Raw genomic sequence first — 26,335 nt, forward strand, 5'->3', positions numbered from 1 at the left:
ACTTCTGGTGGTTTGGATTATTGTAGGGAACGTGAGACGCAAGAGAGTGACAAGATGGGGATTGATTTGTTTGTTGGTTGGTTAGCCCTCCCCTCCTCTCCCCTCCCACAGCCTAGTTCTATGCATGGGAATGATGGAAGGATGCCAGTCCAGCGTCAACAGAAATCCTGTCCTTTCCGTTTCGTAACCTGAGAAAAGCAGGTTGAAGGGGTGGCGGAGGCAGACCAGTGATTTGCCAGAGGTCATACATAGTTAGTGGAACTGGATCGTCCAGGCTTCCAAAAGGGATCTTTCACTTTAGGAAATATGCTTCTATTTTAAGTTTTTGCCATGAACATACACTACTTTTATAATTCTATACGTACGCGTGTGTTTAAAGCCGGAAAGAGTCCGGAGAAAGCCAGTCATTCACGCCCCCCACGGTCCCGCGCAAGGCGGTGTCTGCCCCGCCCCATCCCGCAGGCTCCGGTTCGAGACACGCCCACAGGGATCCGGAAAAACCCGGACCCGCCAGTCTGCGTTGCCTTGGGCGCCGAATTGCCGAGCGTGCGCAGAAGGCGATGGGGGCGCATGCGCCGTGGAGGCCGCAACCCCGCGGAGCGGCGTACGCGCCAGCCTCTGAGGCTCGCGTAGGCCTGGCGGGGCCTCGGGCATGGCGGCCAGCCTGTGGATGGGCGACGTGAGTTGGGGCGGCCGCCCGGTTCAGCGGAGGAGAAATATAGTGTCACGAGGGCAAAAGGGTCTGAAGAGAAGGGGTCCTCGGCTCTCAAGAGGGTGGCAGTGAATGGGGAGGGGAGTTCTCAGTGGTGCCAAAGCAAGTCCCAGCGTGTAGGTGAAGGGGCCGGGTCTGAGGGGGAGGGGTCCTCGGATCCCAAAAGGGTGGAAGAGAATGAGGAGAGTTGTTTTAGTGATGCCGAAGCAGGCCCTAGCATCTAGGTGCGGGGGCTGATTCGGAGGGGGAGGGGTCGTGGGGCCCAGCCCAGCCTGGATTCTGGGGAGGGAAAAAGGGAGGGTCTTTGCGTGGATAGAATGGGAAGAATCCCAAGGATTGAAGTGCGCCTTGGTTCGAGGACTGCAGGAATGGGGTTCCTAAATCCAAGGGGGAGGCTTCCTAAAAGGAGCAGCCTTGAAGGGAAGGAAGGCAAGAGGCTGGGAACGCCGGAGTGGATGGAAACCTCTTCACCCTCACCCTACTCCTGCCCGCAGCGTGCACCCAACCCTGGACTGAGCAGGGAGGGGCTCCGGATCCGGGAATGAGGAGCCTGGGTACTGACCTGAACTGCTCTGCTCTTATATTTGCGCAGCTGGAGCCCTACATGGATGAGAACTTCATCTCCAGAGCCTTTGCCACCATGGGAGAGACTGTGATGAGCGTCAAAATTATCCGAAATCGCCTCACTGGGTATGTTCTCTCCTCCCCTCTTGTCTTCTCAGTTCTCCCTTAGTAGATCAACTGCAGGTGTCATTCAGAAGGTAAACATCCTTCGGAGAGTCAGAGGCTTCTCACCCCTAATAATAATTATTACAGGAGTTCCCATCGTGGCGCAGTGGTTAACGAATCCGACTAGGAACCATGAGGTTGCGGGTTCGGTCCCTGCCCTTGCTCAGTGGGTTAACGATCCGGCGTTGCCGTGAGCTGTGGTGTAGGTCGCAGACGAGGCTCGGATCCCGCGTTGCTGTGGCTCTGGCGTAGGCCGGTGGCTACAGCTCCGATTAAACCCCTAGCCTGGGAACCTCCATATGCCGCGGGAGCAGCCCAAGAAATAGCAACAACAACAACAACAAAAGACAAAAAAAAAAAAAATAATAATAATTATTACAATGATATAAATTCTAACATTTCAGGGCTTATTGAGAGGAAGTATAATGTGTTGCTGACTCTGGAGCCAGAGTGGGTTTGAACGCTCTGTGTGCTGTGTGACCTTGAGCAAGTTACTCAGCCTCTCCCTGTCCTTCACCATAAAAATGGAGATAATAATAGCACCTACCTCATAGAGTTCTGATGAGGACTAAGTGCCATTAATTCCCATTCAGCATTTAGAACAGTGTTTGGCATATGGTATATGCTTGGTAAATATAAACAGATCATGATCTGCTGGGTAATAAGCATTTCAAAATCACAAAAACCCCTGAGCTAGGTACTATTATTAGAGAAGCATAGTAACTGTCTTAAAGTTACGCAGCTGTTAAATGAGAAGCCAAGACTCTAATTCAGGTCTGTTTTCAAAGCTCATGTGTGCCCATAACTCTTGTGTAAGACACTGCTACATGCCAGGGTTCTAGATTCCCAAAATATATGACTGAAACAAGCCAGATGCAGTCATTTCTCTCCTACATTCTACATTCTAACAGGGGAATGAGACTGTAAATATGTAAACAAGACAAAATGCAGAATAGATTTCCATATAATAGTGCTCTTATTTATTGCCTCCAGTTTCTTCTTTCTCTTTGAGGGTCGTAGGTTTCCTTAGGGTTCTAGTTAGAAATAACAGGATTCCTTATCAATCTGACAGTGTTTATCAAGTGTCTACTCTGTGCCAAGTACTAAAGCAGCGTGCTAAAAACATCAAGTAATTGAAAAATACAGATGAGAGATTTGAAATGTGGCCAACTCTAAAGTACTTTGTTTTGTTTTGTTTTTTTCTAGGGCTGCACCCGCGGCATATGGAGGTTCCCAGGCTACAGGTCTAATCGGAGCTGTAGCCGCCGGCCTACACCACAGCCACAGCAACTTGGGATCGATCCAAGCCAAGTCTGCCACCTACACCACAGCTCACGGCAGCGCCAGATCCTTAACCCACTGAGCAAGGCCAGGGATTGAACCCGCAACCTCATGGTTCCTAGTCGGATTCAATAACCACTGAGCCACAACGAGAACTCCCTGGTGAACGAATACTTTATGTATTCAGAACCCCGGTACCCAGGGGCCAGTTTTCTGAATGATAGATCATGCTGGCCTAGGTATTTTTCTTCTTGCTTTTGTAGACAAGAAAACACTGATAGTAGGCTACTTGCATAAAAATACATTCTGTAGTACTTTATATTTTTTAAAACATTGACATAGTTTCTCATGTTTTCATGTTTATTGAAATAAGGTTTGCAACTAGTCTTTCCTACCCTTGATTGCTAAACTCTGGCCGTTTCTTATGGTGGCACTTACAGACACATTATATGTGCATTCTGCTTCATATGACAAAGACTTAAAATCAGCAGCGTCTTGGGAGCCCTGGGGCATAGGTTCTGTCCACAGCCTGGTGCGGTATGTTAAGGATCCTGTTGTCGAAGCTGAAGCTTAGGTCACAACTATGGCTCAGATCGGGATCGCTGGCTCAGGAGCTCCATATACCGTGGGGTGACCAAAAAAGAAAAAAGTGTTTAAAAGGATAAATTTTATGTAATGTGTGTGTGTATGTACATATACATTTGTTTTGTCTTTTTGTCTTTCTAGAGCGCGGCACATGGAGATTCCCAGGCTAGGGGTCTAATCGCAGCTGTTGCTGCTGTTGCTGCTGCTGCCGCCAGCCTATGCAAGAGCCACAGCAACGCCAGATCCGAGCTGCATCTTCAAGCTACACCACAGCTTAAGGCAAGGCCAGATCCTTAACCCACTGAGCAAGGCCAGGGATCGAACCCGAAAACTCATGGTTCCTAGTCGGATTCGTTTCCGCTGCACCACGATGGGAACTCCATGTAATGTATATTTAACCACAATTTTGAAAACTCAACAAAGAGGAAAAAAAGAATGCAGTCCCAGGTGGAGCAACCACACGTCTCATCTCTGATGGGACTTTAAAATGGTATAACCCTTGGGGGCAAGTGTCTGGCAGTTTCTCATATACACATCTAGTCCTATGGCCCAGCAGATCTAGTCCTAGGTATTTACCCAAGACAAAGGAAAGCATGTTTCCACCAAAAAAGGGCTTGAAAAAGAATGTGCATAGCAGGGAGTTCCCGACATGGGGCAGTGGTTAACGAATCTGACTAGGAACCATGAGGTTGCGGGTTCGATCCCTGGCCTTGCTCAATGGGTTAACAATCCAGCGTTTCCGTGAGCTGTGGTGTAGGTTGCAGACGCGGCTCGGATCCATCGTTGCTGTGGCTCTGGCGTAGGCTGGTGGCTACAGCTCCGATTCAACCCCTGGCCTGGGAACCTCCATATGCCGCGGGAGCGGCCCAAAGAAATAGCAAAAAGCCAAAAAAAAAAAAAAGAATGTGCATAGCAGTGTTATGACAGTAGCCCAAAAGAGCAGCCCAAGTATCCCTTCATATGTAAATAAATAACTACTGGTATTTTCGATATATTTATAAAATAGGATATGGCTTAGCAATACAAAGGGACAGACTACTAATATAGCAATAATATGAATGAATCTTAAAAAGCATGCTAAATGAAAGAAGCCTTACTGTATGATTCCATTTATTTAAAATTCTGAGATGCACAAAATTAACCTGTGGTGGAACTAGCTCAGCATCTGAAAGAATTAGTACATTTCATTGCATGTAAATTTTACCTTAAAAGGAAAGACTCAACAATATTTGAACTCTAATAGTAAGCACGTTGAAAGAATTGAGGGATGTCTATCAATATCTGCAATTTACTTTGAAATGTATCAGAAAATAAGGAGGGGTTTCTTGGTGGCTCAGCGGCTTAGGACTTAAGAATCTAGAACACTCAAGACAGAAGGTACAGATTTGGCCCACCATTCTTCTAAGCATCAGTCAGCACACATTTATGGAGTTCATAGACTATGTTCTGAGATTTGTGGGCTCAGGTACTGCCTTTGCCCCTACCTTTCGGCTTAGTGTCCATAAGGTTATTTGAACTGAATATTGTATTTGCAAAAAAAGTTGGTTTATTTCACTGGTGGCGGCTTTAAGGATGCTGTTAAGGAAAATTAACAATTTTCAGTGTAAATCTCGTTGTGGGAAGGGATGTCAGGATATAGCTGCATCCTCCTACTTATGGCTCTTAGTGACGCTTTAAAAAGTTGAAGTTCCCCTTGTGGCTCAGTGGAAATGAATCTTACTACCATCCATGAGGATGCAGGTTTGATTCCTCGGCTCGCTCACTGTGTTGCTGTGGCTGTGGTGTAGGCTGGCAGCTGTAGCTCCCATTTGACCCTTAGCCTGGGAACCTCCATATGCCTCAGGATTGACCCTAAAAAAATAAATAAAAAGTAGAACACCAGGAATCTTACAGACAGCCCCCCTCCCAATTAGGTTAGGACCATGGCTTTACTTTATCTGTCCAGCTAGATTATAAGTTTCTTAAGGACAGGAATCATGTTCTTCAACTCCGTATCAGCCTGGGCTATAAAAGGTGATTAAAAAAACTGTTTTTGTTTCCGCTACGCCTGTGGCACATGGAAGTTCTAAGCTGCTACAGTGACAACACTGGATCCCTAACCCTCTCTGTCACAGCACAAATTCCAAAAAAAACTGGTTTAATGATGAAACATTTGAAATAACTAATTTCATAAACATGTTGCAGGAGTTCCAGTCGTGGCTCAGCAGTAAGGAATCCCACCAGTATCCATGAGGATGGGGGTTGGATCCCTCCCCTTGCTCAGTGGGTTAATGATCCCGTGTTGCTGTGCTGTGGTGTAGGCCAGCAGCTGTAGCTCTGATTTGACCCCTAGCCTGGGAATTGCCTTATACTGCAGGTGCAGCCCTAAAAAGACCAAAAAAATTTGTTAACATGTTGCAATGTTAGCATGTTTTAGTTATCTAAGATAGATTTAGACAGACATTTCTTTTTGCTAAACAATATGAAAGTAAATTACAGGCATTGTGACATTTCACCACTGAGTTTTTGAGCATACAATGCCATTAGAGTGGACATTGTGTTACATAACCACAATGCTCATGTCACAGTAACAAAATTAACAATGATTTCCTGGGAGTTCCCTTGGTGGTGCAGCAGAAATGAATCTGACTAGGAACCATGATGTTGCGGGTTTAATCCCTGGCCTCAGTCAGTGGGTTAAAGATCCAGCATTGCTGTAGCTGTGGTGTAGGCTGGCAGCTGCAGCTCTGATTTGACCCCTAGCCTGGGAACCTCATATGCCATGGGTACGACCCTGGGAAAAAACAAAACAGTGATTTCCTAATACCACACAATAGTGTACATTTAAATTTTTATAAATCTCCCCAGAATATCTTTTATAGACTTTTTTTGATTTTTAATGAGTTAGGATCCAGTCAGAGGTCAGATCCCGCATTGCATTTAGTTCTTTTGTCCTTTTTAGTGTAGAAAAGCCCATTTTTTTCTTTGTCATACATTGACTTTTTAAAGAAGTAAGATTAATTGTCTTACGTAAGATTCTACATTCTGGATTCTTTTATTTTTTTTTTTTTTGGCTGTCCCCAAGGCACATGGAAGTTCCACAGCCAGGGACTGGACCCCAGTAACACCAGTGACAAGACCAAATCCTGAACCATTAGACCACAAGGGAACATTCTGGATTTTGGTCCTACATTCTGAATTTATATGTTGCCTTGTAGTGGTGTTGTACTTATTCTGTTTCTAATATTTCCTGTAAACTGGACGTTAGATCTAAAGGGTTTTGTTTTGTCTTTTTGCCTTTTTTCTAGGGCGGCTCCCGCGATATATGGAAGTTCCCAGGCTAGGGGTCTAATCAGAGCTGTAGCCGCAAGCCTACGCCAGAGCCACAGCAACGCGGGATCCGAGCTAAGTCTGGACCTACACCACAGCTCACGGCAATGCAGGATCCTTAACCCACTGAGCGAGGCCAGGGATCGAACCTGCAACCTCATGGGTCCTAGTCAGATTTGTTAACCACTGAGCCACAATGGGAACTCCAGATCTAAAGGTTTGATTGCTTTTCATTATACATTTTTGACAAAAGTGCTTCATAGGTGATGCTACATAAATAAATGTTTACTAAGTGAGTCTGGGACTGGCACAGATTGGCGATCCTTAGATGCAGGTTTGTAAGTTCTGAAATGAAATATGGTGGGAAACAAAAATAGTATGGGTTCTGATTGGAGAAACTTTTTGTGGAGTAGAGAAAAACTTTTTTTTTGCTTTTTAGGGCTGCACCAGCATCATTTGGAGGTTCTCAGGCTAGGGGTTGAATTAGAGCTGTAGCCAGCAGCCTCCACTACAGCCACAGCAACAAAGGATCCAAGCCTCATCTGTGACCGTGTACACCACAGCTGATGGCAGCACCAGGTCCTTAACCCACTGAACGAGGCCAGGGATCAAACCTATAGCCTCATGGTTCCTAATTGGATTCATTTCTGCTATGCCATGATGGGAACTCTGAAAAATATTTTCTTGGAGTTCCTGCTGTGATGAAACAGGAATTGGCTGTCTTTGGAACACTGGGACACAGGTTCAACCCCCAGCCCAGCACAGTGTAAAAAAAAAAAAATTTTTTTTTTTTTTTTTTCCAGAGTTCCCGTCGAGGCACAGTGGTTAACAAATCCGACTAGGAACCATGAAGTTGCGGGTTGGATCCCTGGCCTTGCTCAGTGGGTTAAGGATCCTGCATTGCCGTGAGCTGTGGTGTAGGTTGCAGACTCAGCTTGGATCCCCAGTTGCTGTGGCTCTGGCGTAGGCCAGTGGCTACAGCTCCGATTAGACCCCTAGCCTGGGAACTTCCATATATATCGTGGGAGCAGCCCTAGAAAAAAAGGCAAAAAGACACACACACCAAAAAAAAATTTTCTCCAGGCCCAGACTCAGTCTCTCATCAAGGTATCACATCTGTAACCATTCCCTTCTTCTCTTTTCTTTCCAGGATCCCAGCTGGCTACTGCTTTGTAGAATTTGCAGATTTGGCCACAGCTGAGAAGTGTTTGCATAAAATCAATGGGAAACCCCTTCCAGGAGCCACACCTGTAAGGACACTTAGATAATGATGATGTTGCCATTTTAATTGTCATCGATAACGATCATTATCAAATCCCTACTGTATATTTATTTAATACTATAACAACACTAAAGCAGTAGGCATTGTTATCTTTGACAGACCAGGAACCTGAAGCTAAGGGAAATGGAATAACTTGCCCAAGGCAACACAGGTAGAAAGTGGCAGAGCCAGGATGCAAATTGAAGATTGGTTGCCTTTAAAATCCATGCCCTTGCACTCTGCACTGCTGCCTCCCTTGATAACGGAAGACTTGAAATTCTAGACCTCTTGTTTGAAAGTATAACAGGCTGGCAGCCGTGAGGACACATTTCAAGAGAGTTACATTCTGCTCTTCCCACAGTTACTTAGCTTTCAGCCGCACCAAGCTGGCACACCTGGGCTCATAGAACCATGGAGCTGGCAGTGCCCTTAGAGGTCATCCGTGCAACCCCCTCCTTTTATACAGGAGAAAAGGCTGAGGCTTAGAGAGGGGGAGAGATGTTTTGGCCAAGGTAATTTATTTCAGTTTTTTTCAAATATTGTTTGACTCTCGAAACACCTTTCTCTGTTTTAGTTTATTTGTTTTTAAATTTCCAGGCTAAACGTTTTAAGCTGAACTATGCCACTTATGGGAAACAGCCAGATAACAGGTAAGCACAGACCCAAGTTAGTTTGAAGCCTCAGGAAATGTCTAGATAGAGACAAGATGTGTCCCTGTGCTGGTCACTCTCAAAGAGGAGGCTGGGGAGCTGAATTTGGCCCCACCCTGCCTCCCTCCTGGAGGATAACACCCTCCTGTTACCCCTTGGTGCGCTCTCCCAGTTTGCCTCTTGGTGAGGGCCATGTCTTGTCAATATTTGGTTCCTTCCCTAGTCCCCTGTTACCACCATGGTATTGACATTTTATTCAGTAAGAATTGACCTGATGTAGCAACATAAATTGATTCACCATTTCAGGTTGCTGTTTGAAAACTTTAAAACATTGTATTAAGACCTTTAGAGAGATTTATACTGTTCGAACCCATAATTTTACATTTCAGAATTTATTGATGGATGTGTGTAAAGGTTAGCCTAGAAAGTGTTCATTGAAATTTATGTATATGGGCAAAATTGGGTTGTGGCTCAGTGGTTAACAAACCCGACTAGCATCCATGAGGACAAGGGTTCAATCCTGGCCTAGCTCAGTGGGTTAAGATCTGGCATTGCCATGAGCTGTGGTGTGGGTTGCAGGTGCGGCTCGGATCCCATAGGGCTGTGGCTGGTAGCTACAGCTCCAATTCAACCCCTAGCCTGGGACCCTCCATATGCCGCAGGTGCTGGCCTGAAAAAAAAAAAAAGATTATAATAGGGAAGTGGTTTAAATTACAATGTATTCATCAATTAGAATACTGTGTCTCCATTAATAAGCCATGTCATAGCAGAAATCTGACACGTCAAGGTGTTGGTAATATGTTAAAATTGAAAAAGTGCTATGGTATTTCCTTGTGGCAAAGCAGGTAAAGAATCCAGCGTCGCTGCAGCTGTGGTACAGGCTGCACCCACAGCACGGGTTTGATCCCTGGCCCTGGAACTTCCACATGCCTTAGGTGCAGCCAAAAAAAGAAAAAAATTATAGAAACAAAGCAAATGAATTATATCTAATTTTTGTAAATTCAAAAGAAGAAGCCAAAGGAATTCTTTTGTGGTTCAGTGGGTTAAGGACCTAGTGTTGTCATTGCAGCGGCTTGGTTCCCGTCGTGGCAGAAGTTTAAAACCTGGCCCAGGAATGTCCACATGCCTCAAGTGCAGCCAAAAAAAAAAAAGACAAAAGTATATGTCGAAGTATTCATAGTGATTGCCTTTGAGTGGTTGCGTTATTGGTAATTACATTTTTCTTTGTCCTTTAGTGTATTCTTTTTTTGTTTTTGTCTTTGGCATGTGGAAGTTTCTGGGCTAGGGATCAAACTCTAGCCACAGTAGTGACCCCGTACACTACAAGGGAACTCCTGTGTATTCTGATTTTATAGAAGGAATATATGTCATACATGAAATAAAGTAATAATGGGTGCTTTTTTTTTTTTTAAGATTTTTCCAGAACAGGGGTAGCAATCTGTGGCTTAATTTTGTTATTACTTAAAAGCTAAAAATGGTATTTATATTTTTAAAGGATTGTGAAAATAAAGTGACAGACCAGAGAGAGGAACCCACTGCAGAGCCTAAAATATTTATTCTTTGGCCCTTCACAGAAAAAATTGGGGGAATTCATTTTCGCTCATCTTTAGGAGAAGAGATCCAATTTTCATTCTCTCTCTGCCTTTCATCATTTGAATTAAAAATATGCAGTGAGGGAGTTCTCTTGAGGAGCAGCAGGTTAAGGATCTGGCATTGTTACTGCAGCGTCTTGGGTTGCTGCTGTGTCACAGGTTCAGTCCCTGGCCTGGGAACTTCCACTTGCAACAGATGTGCCCCCCCCCCACAGAAAAAGCAGTGAATATCTTTGTATAGCTTTGGAGTTCCCTTCATGACCCAGTGGTAATGAATACTACTAGTATCCACAAGGATGCGGGTTCAATCCCTGGCCTCGCTTAGTGGGTAAAGGATCCAGCGTTGCCATGGGCTGTGGTGTAGGTCTTCAGCTCCAATTAGACCCTTAGCCTAGGAACTTCATATGCTGTGGGTGTGGCCCTAGAAAGACAAAAAATAAGGATAATAATAATAATAATAATGTGTAGCTTTATCTTTTGAGCACCTCTAACTTGGCCCCTGATCTGCACTCCTGTGATGTTTGAAGCCAGACAGTCTCTATTCAGCAGGTGAGGGACTTGGGACAGGGGGCTCCTGTGGTGACTCTTCTGCCAGGACTGCCAGATGAAACAAATTAGGGCCTGGTTAAGGACCCATTAGGTGTGATGTTCTCTGAGAAAGCCCAGAAAAAGTTTACCTAGAATGGGCCAAAAGTGCTCATTAGAACAAAAGTTTTGGTCTTTGTCTCTGAATCTTGTTCTCTCTTCTCAGCCCTGAGTACTCCCTCTTTGTGGGGGACCTGACCCCAGATGTGGATGATGGCATGCTGTATGAATTCTTTGTCAAAGTCTACCCCTCCTGTCGGGGAGGCAAGGTGGTTTTGGACCAGACAGGCGTGTCTAAGTAAGGCCTTACTTGTTATCGATGCCTACCCTGTTGGTTGCGGCATTTTTCTCATAGATGGAGCTGTTGTAGCGAGGCCATGTTGCGTGGTGGTTAATTAAGAGCACAGGCTCTGGAGAGAACTGCCTGGTGTGAACCCCGCCCAGGGATAATGCAGCAGACAAGTTACTGAACCTCTGATCCTATTTCCTCATCTGTGAAACGGGACTGATTACTAGTAGCTGCATCTCCTGTGGGGTGCAAAGAACACATGATGTATAAATAAATCAATAGGAAATGCTTTATAGGTATTTCCTCTTATTTACTATTGTTACCACAAAAGTGGAAAGACCTCAAAAAAGTTTCATTTTGTGTGTGTGTGTGTGTATATATATATACACATATAAAATACTCTTTTCATGTTCTTTTCCATTATGGTTTATTACAGGATAGTGAATATAGTTTCCTGTGCTATACAATACGACCTTGTTGTTTATCTATTTTATATGTAGTAGTTTATATCTGCTAATCCCACACTCTTAATTTATCCCTTTTCCACCCCTTTCCCCTTTGGTAGCCATAAATTGATTTTCTATGTCTGTGAGTCCGTTTCTGTTTCTTTGTCTTTTTTTGGCCGCTCCCATGGCATATGGAAGTTCCCAGGCCAGGAATCAAACCCTTGCCACAGCAGTGACCTGAGTCATAGTAGTGACATTGCTGGACCCTTAACTACTAGGCCACCAGGGAACTCCTGTGTTTTTTAAATAAGTTCACTCGGATCATGTTTTAGATTCCACGTGCAAGTGATATCATAGGGCATTTGTCAAGAAAGATTCATTCCTGGAGTTCCCTCGTGGCACAGCAAGTTAAGGATCCAGTGTTCTCACTGCAGAGGCTTGGATTGCTGCTGTGGTGTTGATCCCTGACCTGGGAACTTCCACATGCCTCGGGGGAGGCCAAAAAAAAAAAAGAGGAGTTCCCTTTGTGGCTCAGCAGTAAACAAACCAGGCTAGTATCCATGAGGACAAAGGTTCAATCCCTGGCCTCGCTCAGTGGGTTAAGGGTCCGGCTTTGCTGTGAGCTGTGGTGTAGATCGCAGATGCGGCTTGGATCCCAAGTTGCTATGGCTCTGGAGGAGGCCGGTGGCTATAGCTCCGATTAGACCCCTAGCCTGGGAACCTCCCTTTGCGCAGGAGCGACCCTAGAAAAAGGCAAAAAGACAAAAAAAATAAAATGTGTTGGGAGTTCCCGTCATGGCTCAACAGAAACAAATCTGACTAGTATGCATGAGGATTCAGGTTCGATCCCCTGGCCTCACTCAGTGGGCTAAGGATCCCATGTAGCTATGAGCTGCCGTTTAGGTTGCAGACATAGCTCAGATCCCACGTTGCTGTGCCTGTGGTGTAGGCTGGCAGCTGCAGTTCTGATTTGACCCCTAACCTGGGAACCTCCATATGCCACGGGTGAGGCCCCGAAACCCTAAAAGAGACCAAAAAAAAAAAATGTGGTTTGTGTTGATTCCTGCTGTACTGCAAAGTGATCAGTTTTATATATATATATACTTTTATATATATATATTCTTTTTCATATTTTTGTCTATTATAGTTTACCACAGGATATTGAATATAGCTTCTTATGCTATAAAGTAGACCTTGTTGTTTATCCATTCCATATGTAATAATTTACATCTGCTGATTCCAAACTCCCAATCTTTCCCCCGTCCACCCAACCTCTCCATTGGAAATCACAAGTCTGTTCTCTGTATCTGTGAGTCTATTTCTGTTTCATAGATATTTTCATCTGTGTCATATTTCAGATTCCACAAATAAGTGATATCATACGGTATTTGTCAAGAAAGATTAATTCTAGGAGTTACCTTGTGGCTCAGTGAGTTAAGGATCTGGCTTTGTCACTGCAGTGGCTCTGGTTACTGCAGTGGCATAGGTTCAGTCACTGGCCTGGGAACTTGCACAGGCTGTGAGTGCAGCCAAAAAAAAAAAAAAAAGCTTCATTTTTGATCTGAGTAGTAGTTAGGAGCTTGAGCTTTAAATTTGAAAATTTGAATCCTGCTTCCACTATGACTTTGGGTAAGTTATTAAACCTCTCTGGGAGTTCTCATTGTGGCACAGCAGATTAAGGATCCGACATTGCCGTAGTTGTGCCGTGGGTTGCAGCTATGGCTCTGATTCAGTCCCTGGCTTGGGAGCTTCCATGTCCGCAGGTGTGGCCGAAAAAGAAAAAATAAAATAAAATAAATAATCTCTCTGAAGATCTCTTTTGGCACAGCAGATTAAGGATCTGGCCTTGTCACTACAGCGACCGTGGGTTGCTGCTGTGGTGCAGGTTTGATCCCTGGCCTGGGAATTTCCATATGCCATGGGCACAGCCAAAAAACAAAAACAAAAACAAAAAAACCAACTCTCTGAATTTTGGTTCTGTCGTCAGTAAAAAAAAGGATGGATACTCTCTTCATCAAGCTGTTGGACAGATTGATGAGATAACCCTGGGGAAATGCACAGTGCCTGGGAAATCAGTAAGTCCTCATTAGGAGTTATCATTCATGGATCTCCCAAGTGGAATATGAATTGAAAAGAGCAGGAAGCTTGTCTGCTTTGTGACTGTCGAGTCCCAGTGCCTCACGTAATTCCTGGCATATAGGGCAGACTCGGTAAATATTTGCCGAGGGACCTTCTGTGACTGTTACTACTGCTGCTACTACCATAATGATAATGGTAATACTTCTCAGTAGCTTGGAAGGGGAGCTTCTATTTGGGAAAAAGCCCCAAGAGGAGAATGGTGAACTGAAAGTGGGAATTCCTGCAGATCTCGAGATCCTCCAGTGCTTGGATCTCACCTTGCTCTGTGGCGTCCCTCCACTGATGGGCCCCAGCCCTGCCCATGTAATTTAATGGACTCTCTCTCCCTTCTCAGCCCTTTTCTATTCTTAGACTTTACTGTCATCACATTTGTGATCTAAGTTTTGGGTTTCTTTCCCCTGCAGGGGCTATGGTTTTGTGAAATTCACAGATGAACTGGAACAGAAGCGAGCCCTGACCGAGTGCCAAGGAGCAGTAGGACTGGGGTCTAAACCAGTGCGGCTGAGTGTGGCGATCCCTAAAGCGTGAGACCTGCACTGGCGGGGGTGGGGTGGGGTGGGGGTGGGTGGAGGGCCTCTGGAGAGACCCCTCCCCTGACATGCCTCATCTCTTGTTGACAACCATGTGCTGAGTGGGAGGATGCCAAGACAATTCAGGTCACAAAACAAACAATGGGTGCTTGATATTTGCCAGGCTGAGGACTAGGTGCTGGAGATGAACTGGCATAAACCTGCCCCTCCAGAAGCCTATACCTGGGGAGAGAACTATGATGGTGGGAAGCAGATATGTTCACACATCACTTGTAGCCATGCTGGAAAAGCAGTTTGGCTGTGCAAACTTAATGACCCTGCTCTTTGCCTAGTAGTGTCGCTATTAAAAAGTTATCCATAAAATTAATAAGAATGGAATAGAAGGGAAAAATTACACCCTATTTTAGCCTTATTTATAGCAGTGAAACCTATGAATGTCCCTTGCTTTGGGAATGGCTAAGAATTAATGATACAAACACATTAGAATATTATGTACAACAACAACAAAAGACAAAAGACAAAAAAAAAAAAAAAAAAAAGAATATTATGTACATCACTGTCATACCTGTCATGTTGGGCAGAAGACTCTTCTACCTTACAATTCCAAGAAGGTTTTTTACTCAGAACAGTTTTTCTCTCCTTAGAATCTTCCATCCTTTGGTCCAAGCAGTGCTTTTCAACTAGGGGACATTGTTGATACCCAGAGACAAATATGGTTGTAAACTTGGGGGAGAGGTGCTACTGGCATTTACTTAGAGTACAGGCCAGAGTTGCCACTAAACATCGTACAGTTCACAAGACATCCTCCATGGCAAAGAATTACCTGCCCCCACCATCCAAAAGTCAGTTTTCCTAAAGCTGACAAACTTCACGTTAAAAGTAGAAGAGGAGTTCCCGTTGTGGCACAGTGGTTAACGAATCCGACTAGGAACCATGAGGTTGCGGGTTCGATCCCCGGCCTTGCTCAGTGGGTTAAGGACCCAGCATTGCTGTGAGCTGTGGTGTAGGTTGCAGATGTGGCTTGGATCCTGCATTGCTGTGGCTCTGGCGTAGGCTAGTGGCTATGGCTCCGATTAGACCCCTAGCCTGGGAACCTCCATCTGCCGTGGAGGCGGCCCTAGAAAAGACAAAAAAAAAAAGAAAAAAGAAAAGTAGAAGAATATTGAAGTTCCCTTGTGGTGCATTGTCACTGCAGAGGTTCAGGTCACAGCTGTGGCTTGAGTTTGATCCCTGGCCCAAGAACTTGCAGATGTGGCAAAAAAAAAAAAAAGTAGAAGAGTGGCTGCACTCTTAGGGCAGAGCTTCCAAATGTCTGTGGGTGTTTGAAGGGGGGGATTTGTTTTGTTTTATTGTATTTTTTGGTCGTGTCCAAAGCATGTGGAAGTTCCCAGGCCAGGGATCAAACCCATGCCATGGAAGTGACCTGAGCCAATAGCAATGACAACACCAGATCCTTAATCACTGATCCACCAGGAAACTCTAAAATGGCTGTGTTTTTTATTTTTTATTTTTTTATTTTTTTTTGTCTTTTTGCTATTTCTTGGGCCGCTCCTGCGGCATATGGAGGTTCCCAGGCCAGGGGTTGAATCGGAGCTGTAGCCGCCAGCCTACGCCAGAGCCACAGCAACGATGGATCCGAGCCGCGTCTGCAACCTACACCACAGCTCATGGCAACACCGGATTGTTAACCCACTGAGCAAGGGCAGGGACCAAACCGCAACCTCATGGTTCCTAGTCGGATTCATTAACCACTGCACCACGACGGGAACTCCTAAAATGGCTGTGTTTTTTAAAGCAGCTCAAGATTTATGATTTAACCATGTTTAATACACAGAAGATCAGCCTAAGTGATTCCCCTCTTCCAAATGTGATTTGTTCTAAACTCACATATACAAAAACATTTAAAAGAAAGAAATTTCAGGAGTTCCCTGGTGGCCTAGCAATTAAGGACTTGGTATTGTCACTGCTGTGGCTCAAGATTGAACCCTGGCCTGGAACTTCTACATGCTGTGGGTGTAGCCAAAATAGAAAAAAAAAAAAAAGAAAGAAATTTTCTCATTATCCTGAAATGACTGATTATAGGGATTCCCTTAGGGCGCAGGGGTTGAAGGAATCCAGTGTGGTCTCTGTAGCAGCTGAGGTCCCTGTTGTGGCATAAGTATGATCCCTGGCCTGAGAGCTTCCATATGCTATGGATGCAGCCAAAATAAAACAAAAAAATAAAATGACTGATTATAATTTCTTAGCTCCTTTCCAGGCTTCTCCATTAGCCTCTTCGAAATACAGATGTAGATACAGATGTGGATATAGGTGCACCACACTACATAGGTGCACTTTACATGTGCTGGATTCATCTCTTTAGGGCCACACCTTCAGCATATGGAAGTTCCCAGGCTAGGGGTTTAATTGGAGCTGTAGCTGTCGGCCTACACCACAGCCACAGCAACGCCATGTCCTTAACCCATTGAGTGAGGCCAGGGATTGAACCCAGTCCTTGTAGGTACTAGTCGGGTTCATTACCACTGAGCCACAATGGGAACTCTATAATATTTTTTTAAGAGCTGTACACACTCTCTTTGCCATATAGTTGGGCAGTCATCATTATAATATTTTTTAACAGCTGCAGGATATTCTTTTGATTGTATAGTCTATCCAGCAGTTCCCTGATGGTGACTGTTTTGGTTGGTTGTGCTGTGTCACCCTATTTATTCCATCTGATAACTGCATCCCTCCCACTCTGCAGGCCCTGCCCTAGACCTTGAAGTTGTAGCTGTAAACAAGAGAGAGTCCTTCTGTAGGGAGGTTATGTTCTAGTCTCTATTCCTTCATTGAAAGTTGTTAGGGAGTTCCCATTATGGCGCAGTGGTTAACAAATCCAACTAGGAACCATGAGGTTTCGGGTTCGATCCCTGGCCTTGCTCAGTGGGTTAACGATCCGGCGTTGCTGTGAGCTGTGGTATAGGTCGCAGATGCGGCTCGGATCCATCGTTGCTGTGGCTCTGGCGTAGACTGGTGGCTACAGCTCTGATTCGACCCCTGGCCTGGGAACCTCCATATGCCGCGGGAGTGGCCCAAGAAATAACAAAAAGACAAAAAAAAAAAAAAAAAAAAAAAGTTGTTAGTACTTGATGTCAGTGCCCTCAAGCCCTGGGAACTAAGGGAGATAAGCGTTCCCTTAGTTCGGAGAAACAGGAGAGAAATTTGCAGACCCAAGCCAGAGAAACTGTGCCTTTAAAGACCTGAGTATGTCAGGAGGGTGACAGGCTCCTTTGAAACCTGGAGGGGAGCCATGGAGGTGGAAGTTAGCAGTTTGCAGCCTGGCACCAGGGATGAGGAAGGAATTTCTGCCATCTGACTCTGTCGAGCACACCGTTGGGAGGCGACGCAAAGGCAGTTAAATGAGCGTGTCTACTGCTCTGGCCAAGCCCCCCTCACCAAGCAGACATTGAATGCTCGAGGAACTTGGAAGGGGTCATTCAGGCTCTGCCTTTGTGGTTGCTGTGGCAGAGATGTCTGTGGTAGTTCAGCTCCTGCTTCTGACTTGGTTTCCCCCTGGCTTCACTGTGGAGATGGATGCACCAATCCTGAGGACCCCCACACGTCCCACACTGTGTGATAGGAGGAGTCTGTCTGCTCATATGTTTTTATGTGTTTGAAAGCAATGGATCCTTTGCAGGCTTGATACTCTTATCTTTGGTTGGCAGCAGCTAGGGGAGCTGTGCTATCAGAGAAGGAAGCTTTCCTCTCTGGGCCTCAGCCCTGATTGGCGAATCAGGATGTAGGAGACCAACAAAGAGTCTTGAGTCTGTCAGGGCAGGTGTGGTGGTGAGAGCGTGAGCCTTGGAGTTAAAATTGGCTCCAGTCCTATGTGTAGTCTTGGGTAAATCACTCAGCTTTACAGAGGCTCTGTTCTTATCTGTGTTACGGGAATAATAAATAATATTTCTATCATAGGGCTTTGCAAGACTTAAAATAGACTATATATGAAAAATAATGGACACAAATCCAAGATACCTACACCTTAAGGGGTAACTATGACCACAGTTGCAGGCTACTAAAATGCTTAATTTTTTTGTGGGAAAAAGGTGGTTAGATATTTTGTAGTTTGGGAGTTCCCATCGTGGCACAATGGAAATGAATCCGACTAGGAACCATGAGGTTGAAGGTTCAATCCCTGGTCTTGCTCAGTGGGTTAAGGATCCACCGATGTCGTGAGCTGTAGTGTAGGTCACAGACGCAGCTCGGATCTGGCGTTGCTGTGGCTCTTGCATAGGCTGGTGGCAGCAGCAGCAGCAGCAACAGCTCCAATTAGACCCCTAGCCTGAGAACCTCCATATGCTGTGGGTACGGCCCTAAAAGGACAAAAGCAAAAAAAAAAAAAAAAAGATATTTTGTAGTTTGGAATGCTTTCTGTATCATCCTAAGTCCAGATTTTTCAGGCCACGTTCACCTGGGCCTTCGTGGCTGGCAGAAATGCAGCCCCCAGCCCCTAAGATCTTGAGTAGGGGAAAGGCAGTACTGACACGGTTTGATAAGAGAGACAGACCTAACTGTTGAAAGCTCCTCTCTTTACATCTGGACTCTGGAGCCAGACTGCCTGAGTTTGATTCTCATATCAGCTCTGTGATTTTGGACAAATTATGTATGTAGCCTCTCTGTGACTTAATTTCTTTATCTGTAAAATAGGGAATAATGGTATACTTACTGCATAGCACCCTTGTGGTGATTAAATGAATTAATCTGAGTAAGGCACTTAGAACAAACACTGGTCACATAGTGTTATGGAAATGTTTGCTTACATTTGTTAATTTTTTTTCTTCATTTAAGGAGCCGTGTAAAACCGGTGGAATATAGTCAGATGTACAGTTACAGCTATAACCAGTATTACCAGCAGTATCAGAACTACTATGCCCAGTGGGGCTATGACCAGAACACAGGCAGCTACAGCTACAGTTATCCCCAGTACGGCTATACTCAGAGCACCATGCAGGTAACTAACTCGGCCAGTGTGGCCCTCTTGGGTTACATCATCCTGTAGAGACATGGTCATCCTCTAGGTTTGGGTGGGTAAGGATGGGAGCTTGGGCTTCAGAAAAATAGGGTGAAGGGATGAAGCAGCCTAGTTTCTCTAGTTAAAAATAAGCCATTCCTGATCATGGGCCCACGTTCCAGTGTGCTTCTCACCCACCCCTCTGGTCTCTTGGCAGACATATGAAGAAGTTGGCGATGATGCATTAGAAGGTAAGAAAGGAGTCCTTTCACTTAGTGCATAAGATGTGAGTGTCACCCAAGGTGGGAGCACACGTCCCCAAGAGTCCCCAGGGAGGGAAGAGCTGAAGGGGAGGGAGCCCGTCCCTCCCCAAATGTGTTTCTCCTCCAGGATGTGGGTCTGTAGCAAAAATATTACAGCCTTATGTTTGTTTCACAGTTTGTAAAATTCATCTGTTTATTTCGTGTTAATTTTTTTTCTGTATAGCTTAAATTACATATTTCTCTCACTTTCAAGTAATAGAAAATTTGGAAAATACAGTGAAGTATTATGAAAAAACTGAAAATTACCCCAATTCAGCTATGTAATAATAGCCATTATTAATTTTTTAATTAAAATTGTTCATTGTAATTTTTGCTGAATTTAACAGAAGAAAAACTGAGGGAATTGCTAACCTTCAGTCGAATGCTTTTTGAAATGACATATACATATCTCAAAGGATTCTCTAAAGTTTGAAAACAGTATTAAAAAGTTTTTTCAACATGTCGATCAACACATGTTAAGGTGTTTTGGGGGTTTTTTTTGTCTTTTTTTTTTTTTTTTTTTTTTTTTTTTTTTTTTTTTTTTTTTTTTTGTCTTTTTAGTGCCGCATCCACAGCATATGGAGGTTCCCAGGCCACGGGTCAAATTGGAGCTGTAGCTGCTGGCCTGTGCCACAACCACAGCAACACCAGATCCAAGCTGTGTCTGCAACCTACACCACAACTCAAGGATCAATACAAGATCCTTAACCCACTGAGTGAGGCCAGGGATTGAACCTGCGTCCTCATGGATGCTAATCAGATTCGTTTCCACTGAGCCACAACAGGAATTCCCAATATGTGTTAAGTTTTAAAAAAGTAAAATAACAGTTGTCATAAAGTCAGACGTTATTGATTTCTAAGTATATGAAACCTTAAGTACAAAACAACTCAAAGTTTAAAGTCTAAGTTGATTTTAAGAATTATTCTTCAAGAGAAGGTCACAGATAAAGTGTGATCTGTAAGCAAGATATTCCCTTAAAGGAAACATCATCTGCAGGTGGAGAACAAACTTGTTTACCTCATAGCATTTTAGAGCACTTTCACGTAAGTGCTGTCACCTGATTCCAACAGCAGGGACCTTGGGGGTGAGCTGGCAGGACACTGAGCTCCAGTTGAAGATGGGGAGCTGGCGGTCCAAGTGATCTGCTCAGGGTCACACAGTGATTAGGAGCAAGGGGAGACCTGCAGTCCCTTTCTGTCCTCAGTCTCTCACTCTTTCCTCCAGAAAATGCTGCCTCCTTTTTAGAGAAACTAACTTAATATTTGTGTATAACTCCTTAGAATTTTCCTGCCTCTTTCCCATCCACTAATAATAGAATCATAGCCAACATGGAGTTCCCACTGTGGTGCAGTGCAATGGGCAGCGTCTTGGGAACACTGGGATGCAGGTTCAGTTCCTGGCCAGGGACCTCCCTATGCTGCAGGGCGACCGAAGAAAAAAAAAAAAAAGCATTTTTCGTGCTCAACACTGCTACCTGTCAACACTTCAAACAGTTGGTTCTGTTTTAAAAGCCATTCTTCAGAAGAGAAAACTGAAGCTTAGATAGTTAATAATAGTAAAAGGTTTTACTCTGTTCAGGGCACTGTTTTAAGCAGTTTCCAGGTGTTAACTCATTCAACCTTCACAAAAATTTTGAGGTAAGTACCACAGTTATCCATCCTGATTTTACAGAATAGAAAACTGAGGTAGAAAAATTAAATTACTTTCTCAAGGTCAACATAGTTGCGATGTCATTGCAACACAGTAGCAAGAGTTGGACTCAATCTTGGAACTCTTGCAGTCTTGCCCCAGGCTCTGTGCTCTTTACCACAGAGTTACCATGCCTCCAGTGTTAACGTAATAGCCACACTGTGAGAGGGCACAGCAGGGATTGTCATCCTTCCTCATCTCTCCCTTGGCTTCAGCAGGCCATCTTCCAGGCCCTGTCTTCACATTGAGGAGGGTGCTTTTTGCACGTGTGACCGTAGATTTCAGCACAACCAAGCGCTTACCCTTTCTCCAGCCCTCATCCTCTTCCCATGAGTTGTTACCTACGTGAGTGAGGAAACCAGGCTGGTCATGCTCTGATCTCTTTGAGTTCCAACGTGAAGCCTCTGTAAATGCTGAAAGTATTGACTCTAATTTAGATTAAAATTACAAGAGTGGGGGAGTTCCCATCGTGGCACAGTGGTTAACAAATCCGACTAGGAACCATGGGGTTACAGGTTCGATCCCTGGCCTTGCTCAGTGGGTTGGCGATCCTTCGTTGCCATGAGCTGTGGTGTAGGTCACAGACACGGCTCAGGTCCCGAGTTGCTGTGGCTGTGCCGTAGGCTGGTGGCTACAGCTCCGATTCAACCCCTAGCCTGGGAACCTCCATATGCCACGGGAGCGGCCCGAGAAATGGCAAAAAGACAAAAAAAAAAAAAAAAATTACAAGAGCGGTAGTTCCCTGGTGGCCTAGCGGTTAAGGATTCAGTGTTGTCACTGCTCTTGAATTCAGTCCCTAGAAATTTCCACATGTTGCAGGCACAGATCAAAAAAATATATAGGAGAAAAAAGATCCCCCTGCTTGTGGGAACGGGCATGGTACCTACATGAAAAGATTCAGCACTGGTTGGCTTTTATGAGTAGGTGAGAAAGCTGGAAATCATTCACAAAAGCAACACATTTTGTGTATAAACCACAAGAAAGAAAAATTTAAACATATACTATTTGTAGAGGAAAAAAAGAAAAAGAAAGAAACATATACTATTTGTGTCCGTCAGAGAAACAGCTAGTAGGATATATGTATTTATAAATCTGTAAGATGCACCAGGAAGCTGGAAACTTAGATTTCTATATTACTGCCTAGAGGCAGAATTCCTTCTGTGGGGTCAGTTTAAGGCCTTAAAGCTTTTTTTTTTTTTTTGTGGCTTTGGGTAAGTTTAAGCCTTTATTTATTTATTTATTTATTTATTTTTATTGAGCTCATGGCCTCGTTTTGTTTTTTTTTTTTTTTTTTCTATTTTTTAAATTACTCAGTGAAGTTATCACACCTGTAGTTGTACAATGATTATCACAATCCAGTTTCACAGGATTTCCATCCCACAACCCAAGCACATCCTCCCACCCCCCAAACTGTCTCCTCCGGAGACCATAAATTTTTCAAAGTTTATGAGTCAGCATCTGTTCTGCAAAGTTCAGTCTGTCCGTTTTTCAGATTCCACATGTCAATGTAAGCATTTGATGTTGGTGTCTCATTGTATGGCTGACTTCACTTAGCATGATAATTTCTAAGTCTATCCATGTTGCTGAAAATGCTGGTATTTCATTGCTTTTAATGAAGGCCTTATGACTTTTAAATGATTGGCTAAGGCCCACCCATATTATTGAGAGTAATCTCCTTAAAGTCAACTGATGGTAGATGTTAATCACATCTACAGAATACCTTCATCTAGACTGGTGTTTGACCAAACAACTGGACACCATAAACCAACCAAGTTGATCCATAAAATGTAATCATTGCACTGTTAATATTAATGATCAAGTACAAGTTGAAATATACTGTGTTTCTGTTAAAAACTCTTAGAGTGTTCACATCCATTGAATGAATGATTTTACCTGAAAGATTTTACCCCAAAATGGTATCAGTAAAGATAAATATCTAATAATAGAGGATTTGTAAAACAAATAATGGTTAGGTTTTTCTTATGACTTTGTGTTTTATTAAATATCATGTCATTTTCTAAGAATGTTGACATAGAGAAATGTGCTCAATGAAAAAAGTCCTGAAATAAGATAGGATATATAGTAAGATCCCAGCTACAGTTTTTTGTTTTTTATTTTGGGGATATAATTCACCTATCATAAAATACATCCCTTAAAGAGTACAATTCAGTAGTTTATAGAATGTCACGTAGTTGTGTAGCCATCAGCACTGTCTCATTCCAGAAGAAATCCTGCCAACCACTAGCAACCATTCTCCAAGATCCTATCCCTGGCAACTACTCATCTACTTTCTGTCTCTGGGTTTACCTATCCTGGACAGTTTAAATGAATGGAATCATAATAGGATGTGTTGTCCTTGTGAATGGCTTCTTTGCCTTAGCATAGTGTCTTCAGGTTTCATCTGTATTATAGCATGAGTTCATTGCTTCATTCCTTTTTATGGTTGAGTAGTATTCCATTGTGTGGATATCCATTTTGTTGATAGACATTTGGATTGTTTCCACTTTTGGTATTATGAGTAATGCTGCTATGAACATTTGTAAGTTTTTGTGTGGACATAGAAAAGTTTTCAGTACTATTGGATATCTGGGAGTGGGGTTGCTGGATCATATGGTAAACTCTGTTTAACCCTTTGAAGAATGGGAGTTCCCGTCATGGCTCAATGGTTAATGAATCCAACTAGAAACCATGAGGTTGCGGGTTTGATCCGTGACCTCGCTCTGTGGGTTAAGGATCCAGCGTGGCCGTGAGCTGTGGTGTAGGTCACAGACACGGCTTGGATCCTGCGTTGCTGTGGCTCTAGTGTAAGCTGGCGGCTACAGCTCTGATTAGACCTCTAGCCTGGGAATCTCCATGTGCTGTGGGAGCGGCCCTAGAAAAGACAAAAAGACAAAAAAACCAAAAACAAACCAAAAAAACCTATTTGAAGAATGGCCAAACTTTTCCAAAAGAGCTAGAGCATTTCCATTTCCAGTAACACATGAGGATTCCAGATTCTCCACATCCTCCCCAACAGTTACTGTTTTTCATTTTAGCCATCCTAGTGGCATAGTAGTATCTCATTGTGGTTTCGATTTGCATTTCCCTGATGGCTAATGATGTTGAGCATCTTTTTGTATGTTTATTGGCTGTATGTGAATCTGTTTTGGAGAACTCTATTCTTTTGCCTACTTTTTGTTTGTTTGTTTTTCAGGGGTGCATTGGAGGCTTATGGAGGTTCCCAGGCTAGGGGTCTAAGTGGAGCTGTAGCCTCCAGCCTACACCACAGCCACAGCAACGCGGGATCGAAGCTGCGTCTGAGACCTACCCCACAGCTCACAGCAACGCCAGTTCCTTAACCCACTGATTGAGGCCTTAACCCACTAATTGAGGCCGGGGATCAAACCCGTGTCTTCATGGATACTAGATTAGATAAATTTCCGCTGAGCCATGGCAGGAACTCCATTAGTTAATTTTTGTATAAGGTGTGAGGTAAAGGTCTAACTTCATTGTTTTGCCTATAGTTATTAAGTTTTCCTAGCACCATTTGTTGAAAAGCCTGTTCTTTATGAATTGTCTTTGTACCCTTGTTGAAAATCAGTTTATTATAAATGTATACAATTTGTATGCCTGTACTTGGGCCACTGCCACAGTCTTTATTTCTGTAGCTTTGCAGTTAAGTTTTAAAATGGGGAAATGTGAGTCCTTAAACTTGAGGATTGTTCTGAGTAGCTTATATTTCCATATAAATTTTATGATCAGTTTGTCAGTTTCTGGGGGGAAAAATGGCAGCTGTGATTTTGATAGGGATTGCATTGAATCTATAGATCAATTTTGGTAATATTGCCATCTTAATAGTATAGCGCTTCCTCGTTTTTGGGTTTTGGTTTTTTTGGGGGGGGGTTTGGCTTTTTAGGGTCGTACCCATGGCATATGGAGGTTCCCAGGCTAGGGGTCCAATCGGAGCTACAGCTGCTGGCCTACACCAACAGCCACAGCAACACAGGATCCTTAATCCACTGAGCGGTGGCCAGGGATTGAATTTGAAACTTTATGGCTGCAGCTCCAGTTGGACCCCTAGCCTGGGAACTGCCACGGATGCAGTCCTAAAAGAGACCCAACCCTGACCACCTCACTGTGGGAAATCTACACATATCCTATAGTTGTTTCTCCATATCCTCAGTTCAACCGTGGATCGTGTAGTACTCTGGCATTTAATCTTGCAAAAGCCCACATGCAAGTGGGCCCACGCAGCTCAAACCTATGCTGTTCAAGAAGGAACTGTATATTACCCTACTTTCATCTTCACAGGAGCCCTGCGAGGAAGGAGGGAGCTCTGGCAGGGCATTAGGAACTGACTGTTCCCTTGCGGTTTCTGAGTGCTTCTCTCCCCTGCAGCCCCTGAACCCATCCTTGCTTCTTTTCCAGACCCCATGCCACAGCTAGACGTGACGGAGGCCAATAAGGAGTTCATGGAGCAGAGCGAGGAGCTGTATGATGCACTAATGGACTGTCACTGGCAGCCCCTGGACACGGTGTCTTCAGAGATCCCTGCCATGATGTAACCTGGACATGGAACAAGCCAGAATGGACTGTGAGGAGATAAGAGATTCCTTTTTTAAAGAAAAAAAATTCACAAGAACTTCCACCTTTTTTGAAATGTTTTGTATTATAATAATAAACTATTTCCCAAAAGGTAATACTCCTGAATCACTGCTGCCTTCATTTGAGCCATTTAAGTTTGAAAACCAAGGGACCTATTGTTCCAAGATAAATTGGAACCTCAGTCAACCCTCTTTGAACAGTAATCATTTATCCAGGTAGGGTTATTTGCACTCCTGGAGATAAGGACTAACAACCAAGGTGGATCATTAACAGTAAAGTTACACAAAGCCATAAGGTTTTCTAGGGTGGGAGTATATGGCTTGCCTGCTAAAATGGTGCCAGATATTTTTGATACTCCTAACCAACAAATTTGTCTGCATGTTGGGCAGGTTCACTAAGCATTTGAACTGGGAAGTTGCCTGGGCCACTGAGTAGCCAAATATTAGAGACAGCCAAAACCAAAAGGTCTAGATTGTTCAGAGACAATCCTATGCCTGTCTCTCATCTTTTTAGGGCCTCTACCACCGTAATGCACAGCTCACAGCAACAGTGGATCCTTGACCCACTGAGTGAGGCCAGGGATCAAGCCCACATCCTCATGGATACTGGTAGGGTTCATAATGTGCTAAGCAACAACTCCTTAAGCTTTTGAGACATTGAA

General features: G+C 44.0%; 1 protein-coding gene across 3 annotated transcripts; it reads left to right on the forward strand.

Annotated features, from left to right (window-relative positions):
* Positions 550 to 25,769, forward strand: TRNAU1AP (tRNA selenocysteine 1 associated protein 1). Of its 3 annotated transcripts, XM_003356244.4 has the most exons (9): positions 552 to 679; positions 1,305 to 1,402; positions 7,767 to 7,866; positions 8,475 to 8,527; positions 10,871 to 11,002; positions 13,983 to 14,102; positions 18,936 to 19,098; positions 19,316 to 19,349; positions 25,498 to 25,769. In XM_003356244.4, the coding sequence occupies exons 1-9, from the start codon at positions 653 to 655 to the stop codon at positions 25,632 to 25,634; spliced, it is 864 nt and encodes a 287-aa protein (XP_003356292.1). In that variant the 5' UTR covers positions 552 to 652; the 3' UTR covers positions 25,635 to 25,769. The 3 variants fall into 3 exon arrangements, with proteins under 3 accessions (XP_005665207.1, XP_005665206.1, XP_003356292.1); XM_005665150.3 differs by lacking the exon at positions 19,316 to 19,349 and having other exon boundaries at positions 550 to 679; XM_005665149.3 differs by lacking the exon at positions 10,871 to 11,002 and having other exon boundaries at positions 550 to 679.

Source organism: Sus scrofa, chromosome 6 (assembly GCF_000003025.6).
Source record: "Sus scrofa isolate TJ Tabasco breed Duroc chromosome 6, Sscrofa11.1, whole genome shotgun sequence".
Classification (NCBI taxonomy): Eukaryota; Metazoa; Chordata; class Mammalia; order Artiodactyla; family Suidae; genus Sus; species Sus scrofa.